This window comes from Phymastichus coffea, unplaced genomic scaffold (genome assembly GCF_024137745.1).
Source record: "Phymastichus coffea isolate CEN01 unplaced genomic scaffold, Cenicafe_Pcof_1.1 PCOF00110, whole genome shotgun sequence".
In the NCBI taxonomy this organism is placed as follows: Eukaryota; Metazoa; Arthropoda; class Insecta; order Hymenoptera; family Eulophidae; genus Phymastichus; species Phymastichus coffea.
Window position 1 is genome coordinate 219,158 of NW_026706921.1, and position 7,858 is coordinate 227,015.

General features: G+C 35.2%; 1 protein-coding gene across 1 annotated transcript; it reads left to right on the forward strand.

Annotated features, from left to right (window-relative positions):
* The first annotated feature begins 1,357 nt into the window (after positions 1 to 1,357).
* Positions 1,358 to 7,212, forward strand: LOC131670430 (uncharacterized). Its single transcript, XM_058946028.1, has 7 exons — positions 1,358 to 1,402; positions 2,851 to 3,094; positions 3,325 to 3,631; positions 3,705 to 3,977; positions 6,418 to 6,607; positions 6,701 to 6,781; positions 6,856 to 7,212. The coding sequence occupies exons 1-7, from the start codon at positions 1,400 to 1,402 to the stop codon at positions 6,907 to 6,909; spliced, it is 1,152 nt and encodes a 383-aa protein (XP_058802011.1). The 5' UTR covers positions 1,358 to 1,399; the 3' UTR covers positions 6,910 to 7,212.
* The last annotated feature ends 646 nt before the right edge of the window (positions 7,213 to 7,858 follow it).

Here is a 7,858-nt window from a genome sequence, read left to right on the forward strand (position 1 = left end):
TTTACAGAAATAGATGGCAAATAATTATGGCTCTCCAAAACCTCTTATCGCGTTTTCATTTTGAATCTTAGATTAATCGGAAAAATAAGAAAACCATAGAAATATCTAAAATTGTTAATAAATATAAGGCTGTTTTACATATTATTATATTATACAACTAAATTATAATTGTTTTATTAATTTATATACTAAACTGCTCATGTTATTAATATATTTTTGTATACAAGTCCTACCGTTTTAAGAATAAAATTATCAACAAACAATGGATATTTTGAATTTAAATAGTAAAAAAGAATAACAATAAAGTACCAATAGATTGTTTAACAAACATTTTAAACTTGCAAGTCTTACTCGCTATCTTTGTAATAAACAATTATTCATTAGTTATATTTAAAGACAAAACAAATGTAAATTGTAATTTGTACTAATGTAATTTGTACTGATCGTAATCAAGAGAAAGTAAATGATCGAATTTAAACATTTTTTTCACTTCACTCCGTAAATGCCGCTATGTTAAATGTACAAAATTTTACAAACTTACATGAAATATCACACAATTTTCCATGGCTCAAGAAGTAAAGAAAGATACCATTGGATTCAACATATTTTTCTTTATCGAATCAAAAGCTATTCGATCAAAATGGAACAGACATAATGTGATAACGCGACGCTATGGCATAATACACCTATATATTAAATTCAAATTGGATCATACATTAAAGCTTTTATTTTTACGAAATCACAAATTCATAAATCTGATTTAGATAGATTTTCTATTATTCTCACAATCACCTATGGCTACAGTAAATATCCACCTCTGAAAAAAAATATAAAAAAAATACTTTTAACAAAGTTTATTAGTAGTATTTTACTTTTCTAATTTAGTGTAGTATAACATACCTTTTAACTATTTATTGTTTAATCAAGTTAATAATTAACAAATTTTTTTGAAATCCCTCATTGTGTGGCATCATTCAAATTCATTGAATTCACCTGAACGTTGATTTGGTATTTGTACTTTGCAGTAGGTCCTCATTTGCAACCACAAATTGGCTGAACGCACAGAATATAAATATGAATAATATTCAATTTCTTAGGATTGTACCAGCAATCTTTCAATACATCTTATAATTATTTCAAAGCCTGAGATTTCCTATCTAAATCAGGATAAATATCCGAAGTGTACGTCAACTCGTTCGAGGAGCAACTGCCAGCAGAGCTAGTCTTCTAGTCGAGTGTATGAAATATTCAGCAAAGCTATCCATTTTTTATAAACCGTTTATCGTTAATGAGCTGTTGCAAGCCTTTGTTACGTGGGAAAAAATTTCTGCGCGCAGACGTTAGCTGCAAGTGGGCGGATACGTTGGCAAATAGGCTGTGCGCTGTGACTCGCAGAAAAATGGTAAGCTCTGCCTCCTTTTCTCCTACACTCTCTGGCCATCGATTGTCCCTTCTAGACTGATTTTCCTTGTTGATCTTCAATATTGAGCGAAGTATGTCATTTGTCGCGATAACAATATCGTTAGCAGATGAGTGAAAATGAATCGTAAAATTATAAAATAGAATAAGAAGCTCACTTTTCCACGTGACTTGTTCGAAGCTTATAAATTTTGATTTAAAGTATAACGTATAGGCAAAGCGTTAGAAATCAGTATTGTTTATAAATGCTGCACTATTTCACAATCGAAACCACATAATCAAAATCAATAGCGTAAAAATATAGACAAAGGTAAAGCTGAATTCGAAGCAGTTCGTTCAACTTGGCACATTGTATTGACGGGAAATATTTTTTCTTCGCACCTTCACTCTTATAACTAAAGTTTTTGCTATGCCATTATTCGCACTTTGTTACAATGTGCCGGCTATAGATAATAACAGGGAAGCTAAGTCGAGGTGAATAAAAATGTCGAAAACTTGGCAATTATGAAGCTAAAAATTATGTACAAAGAATGTAAATATCAGTGAAATTAAGAAAAACCCACTGTTTTCAAATCTTAAGGGAAAATTAAAAAGGGACGAAGTTAATATTAAATGAACTCGCGTTCCGCTCTATGATTACGCAATTGGCTGAAGCACTTTTTTCTACGGCAATATATCGTCGATAGAAAGTAGTGTTTTGCATAATATACTAAGCATCGGCAAGGGTAGAACTGGCAGAGCAGATCTTTCTGCGCTTTCGTAACGCACGTTTTTTACGTTCTCTTTGTAATTTAACGATATCATTCTAAAGCTTAACAAACGATCAAAAGTTTCTATGGTTCTCAGGGCATTTGACACTTTTAAAGTGGTTCCGACAAATAATTACATTTTGTAATAATGAGCGTACGAAATAAAGAATAGAGTTCTAAAAATGCCAATCGAACGACGGCTAATTCAGGTAATACAGTATCAGTATACATAGAAATATTTTACGAGAAAAATTAATTTTTTTAGATAAGTTACAAGTATTATTCTAACGATTACTTTCTGTTTGCTGTTTTTACTTATTTTGGACAATGTGTAAAATGAATTCAATGCATCGATTTGATTTTGAAAAAAAATGTGCACTCGAGCAATAGTTGTATTAAATTTAGAACGTATTCACCGACGATGAAAGTGTAACTGTGTAGTCTTCAGAATGAACTGCTTTCTTTCAAAAGCAATTCATTTTTATAATTACACGCTATTTAAAGCCAACCATTGATCGACAGTTTGAATTTAATACACCATATTCATGATGCTAATGTTGACGGTCTGAAAAATGAAAGATATGTATAAGAAAAAATCGAGTGCCTGGATAAAAATCATTTACCGTGTATCTTATGTTGTATTGAGATATTGTTTTATATATGTATAATCATTTGTATGTAGAATATACTAAAGAGCTCAAAAGCATTGGTATGGGATGTAGATACGGACGTGGATGAGATGATTTGGCTCAATCGTTACTTACTAACTACAATGGGCTTATGGACTCTCGAACCAAATGCCAGCTATTCCACTAGGATGTTTGCTGTGTTCCGTATTATAATAGTAATCACGATTTTCTTGTGTTGCATCATATCTCTGTTTACTGTAATCTATCTTTATTGGGGTGACCTAGCTGTATTGACGGGTAAGTGCACGCAATGGTGTTTACTGATGGTAAAAAAAATGCGATCGAAACGTTATTTAAACTTCTAAGTTTTATGAAATAAAGTACATGGAAATTAGAAAAAAAAAATCGTGAATGATATGTTGTCTCCGATTATTCATAACAACCATGGATACAATTCTGCAGATGTTTTGCTCGTATATGTCATTATGTCATGATATTTTTGGTCGTATTCGAACGGAATGTTTTAGAGAATGGACTGTTTGCACTGGGCTATTCGGGGGCTGTGATGAAAATTTCTTACTTGGCAATTAATCAAAATGACTTCAACATCGCCTACAAGTTTATACGCAAGTTCTGGTATGCAGCTAAGAATCAGGAGGAGCGCAATGAAATTGTCAAACTTGCTAATTACGCGAGATTCTACACCGAATTGTTCTCTTGCGCGGGCATCATGTCCGCGATTTACTTCATAACCACCGCCAGTGTAGTAACTTTGTACAGCCGTGCGACTACCAACGGTTCCGATTATGATCGCAGAGTACCGTTTGGACACTGGTAAGCCATAGATTCATCGTACACTCCAATTACTTGTTTCCAAAATAAACTGTGATTTATTTCTCTGTCGTAGGCATGAACATGGCTTACAGATATTGCCAGGTTATAAGCTCACTTTCACATTACAAGCGCTGTCGTTGGTGTTTGTCTGTTCCGCTATTGTAGGACCGGATCTCACCGTAATTTTCATTTTCATGCACATAGCTGGCCAGCTCAGGCTAGTCAGTTGCAGGCTAACCATGATGAGTGAAAAGCTTTACACTGACCATGAGCTTTCAAGCACATTTATACGTGAGTGGGCGAAGGATATGAGAGCATGCATAGCGCATCACGCTACAGTGCTCAGGTACACTAACTTTTATATTGTTCGTAGATAAGCTTTTACAAGTTTTCTGATTTCTTTGAATACCATATATTCGTGATCTCGTGTAACGTTCAACACTATGCCCTTTATGATCATAGGAAACCAAAATTGAAATGACTCCTTTTGTAGTGACTATTTTGTTTTCTAATAAATCTATTTTGTAATTACTTTAACTTGTGCGAAGATATTATATGTATGATCACGAAGGGTAGGGTGACTGGATGGAATCAGCAGGTCTTCAAACAATAACCCGAGATTACAGTGAATCATAAGATAATATACTTTATTAAACCACAAGATAGAAAAGTGACTCTAAATATTAGAGAAAGAAAATTAATTGATATAAATCGCGCGGATAATACTGGAACGTTTCACTTTGTTTTCTTATGAAACTAGTAACATACTATGAAATGAAGAGCTTGAGACATAAACTAAAGGGGCAGTAATTGGGTGTTTATTGGTTCTATAAGTGACAATAAGTAAACTGGCTCATCCATCCATCTTTTTCAATCAATTCCGTAATTACGTTATTACATTAGCTTATTTTCGGCTAATATCATTACGCTCGTTATCGATCATTCATTGCATTAGACGGAGAGACATAGATTTAATATCGGATGAATATTATTTAAAAGTTAGAGACAAGTTACGCTCTCCCGCAAAAAGTACTTATCTCAGACATTTTCTTGAAATTAATCTTGGGCGGCTCTTCTGGGATCTCCTTTCTCGTTTGACTCCCCCTTAACCAGAGCAGTACATAAGCCAGCACTCGGGTAGCTCGCACAGTCAAGGTGATGGTATAGATCGGTTAGAGCGGTAGGTAGGATGTGCTGAAGTGCGATTCCAAGGCCTTCATCGAGGCAGAGGAAAGGCAACGCTCGGAGGATTTAAGCTCTCGATCACTCGCGTGGGGGAGCGATCGCGTGCTCGATATCGATTTCGGCCAATACAGCAATATGCATACATAAACGGCTCGGAATAAGGGCGATTGGCGACGAATATGAAACAGTATCGTCGTAATACAAAGTGGAAGGCTTTCGGTTCGCCGCGTAGAGAGCTACCTTACCTTACTTGAACGCCCTGAATGTACCATTCCCACACGCACCGCCTGATGTTCCAACGTCTTGGAAACAAAGCCAGTCCTTACCCCAAGACAACAAATGGACAGCTACTGCGAAAAAGTGCGGGGTCGCAACAAATGGGCACTCGGGGTAGCGGTTGAATCTCGCGGATGACGAACAACGCGATCACGCCCTACGAAGCTATCGTTGAGTAACCTTTGTCCAGAAAACGAGCGTTCCTGAACGCTAAGTACGTACAGACGTGAGAATAGCGGGGAAGCTACCTTTTCTCCTCCCGGATATTGCCGGGGGAGGGGGGGGGGGTCCCGATAGGGGTTAAGGGGAACGGTGCGACGTAGCGTTGGGTTATTTCCAGACGCGCGGAAACCTGTGTTTTCCTCAAGCGCACGGAAAGTCGGTAGCGAGTGCGAACGACACGAACACCTATTATTGCAAAACTTTGATGCCAAACAATTTTTATTTCATGCAATAGGAATTTTCTTGTTTCAAAAGGAATTCGATCTTCTTACTGCAATATAAATTCGGCAGGAGGACTTGCTTTCTGAGTAAACTTGAAATATTTTTGTAAAGTTTAAAATTATCTTAGCCTCTAAATCAATTATGTTGTTATAAACCCCCGAACACCATACGCAAAGTTAGTATAACACAATAATAAAAGACTTAACAATATTAAATATACCTCTAATGACATGATTTAACGGTGAACGTCGACTAACTAAACATCAGTAATTCAATAAATAATATTTGTGGTAAAACTTCTATCTTCTGTTAGAATTCAATTAGTGACGATGGACCGATTGTTTAGATTACCGTCACGGCAATTTTATTAAAAATAAAAAAGAGATACTATTCTTCAAGCGGGTTGGTCCTCAACACATCCGATTAAAGAAACCGTGTATTGAAAAATTAAACTCTTTTTTTAAAACCGAGTTAAAGGAAAACCTTTTCGTAGAGACTTAGTCCTTTTACTTTACTCATAGTCAAAGGGCCCATTTCTTAAATAGGGTTTCTCTTGATTGTTGAAATTATCTTTAATACTCCTGTTTCTCAAGTAAGCTCATTCCTGGCTAATGAAAAATATTGAGAAATTTTCTTTTCACCAACATAAAAAAGAAGGAAATTCTGTATGCGATCTGAATCTTTGTGCATATTTTCCGAATAGGTGAGCCAATATGCCTCGGGATGGTCTTATCATTTTATAATACGTGCTTTAGAGTTGGCCCTATTTTATTTATATTTAAGAGCGCAGTTTTTTTTGCATACTAAGTCGTTACTTTTATACTATTGAGAGTAGAGAAAAAAAATGAGATCAATGAATTTTGTCGAAACCGATAACGCAGGGCGTTCCAGTTCGTGGAGCCTTTGTTGGGACCAATCAACTTCATCCAATTTCTGGTGGCAGCAGTGGAGATTTGCTTTGTCGGCTGGGTGATCATAGAAACCGACGACGATCCGGCTAACCGGATGCAGTTTATAGTGATACTCATTGCAGTGATTATGCAGCTGCTAATTGGCTGTTGGTCCGGTGAGGTGATTATCCGCGAAAGCACGGAAGTTGCTAGCGTGGTAGCGCGCGACGTTCCTTGGTATGTATTACCTGCTTCTATACAGCGAGATTTCCAGATGATCATGTTCAGATCGCAAAAGCATTGCGAAGTCTCGGCCATCGGCCTTCAAACTATGTCTCTGAAGAAAATGTCGGAGGTCTGCGGAAATAAATATGCACATTCATTTTCTCTATTCAAATGACTTCTTATATTCAAATGACTTATTTTCAGATATTTAACACAGCGCTCTCTTACTTAGCGTTGTTACGAAGTATACAAGATTAGTGCATTTTATATACATGGGAGAAATACACTTGACAGTAATAAATCAGCTTGCTTAGCCCACTAATACATGAAAGTACATATAAGTAACTTCGAACGTTGACGTCTATTCTCTCTATGAGTACAAAAGTTGTTGAATATCAAGAGGTATCTGCTCTGTTGTATTTTCTTATCGTTCTTTCAAATAATGTAGTGGACAAAGAACTTGATGATGTACGTATATATATAAATTGTTGAATCGATCTGAAGGAGAATGGGATTTTTTCAGTAATATACATGGATGTTAATGTCATAATAAAATTACGAAACTGTGCAAAAATAACAATATCTTGCGCGTGTGAAAAATGAAAACCCTTGCATTTCGAATGATGTCCTTATTGAAAAGCCAGAATGTTATCAGATCTCCTTATAGTAAATCGTATACTTGCACGTGCTGATAATGACGGTTTACTATAATGAGGAAAATCGAAGAGAGAGAGAGAGAACTTAAGAGTGAGAGTCTTTTTAATGCTTTCATCAGTTATTTCTAAAAATTATTAAAAAGACTGTTGTAATAATGGAAATAATAGTGAAATCTTCAAAGTCTTCTCTTTATTTAAATAAATTTTCAATTTAAATTATATGAAGCATTCCGGGTTTTGTAGGTTTTGTCAGGTTTAATTCCCTGTCTAGAATATTTGATTTTTGAGTAACGAGATTGTTAAATGCAAAGAAATTGATGAAATTTTGATCTACTCAATTCAATGTTAAAACAATTGACAATTCAAAGTAATTCTTCAACGTTCAGTGTAACTTTGATCTATTTGGAAACTTTTTTTTCCATTTAGTATATTTCAGAATTAAAAAAATTGAAATAGGATTTTTTTGAGATGATAAATAAACTTCATTCGAATTGGTTTAATAAAAGCAAGCCATTCTTAAAAATTTCAAACAGAAATGATCAACATTATTT

Bases quoted from the DNA above. Each gene is read 5' to 3' on its own strand.
- LOC131670430 (XM_058946028.1), top strand. The intron at 3,095-3,324 runs GTAAGTGCACGC...GGAATGTTTTAG, and splicing joins TGACCTAGCTGTATTGACGG to AGAATGGACTGTTTGCACTG. The intron at 6,782-6,855 runs GTCTGCGGAAAT...ACTTATTTTCAG, and splicing joins CTCTGAAGAAAATGTCGGAG to ATATTTAACACAGCGCTCTC.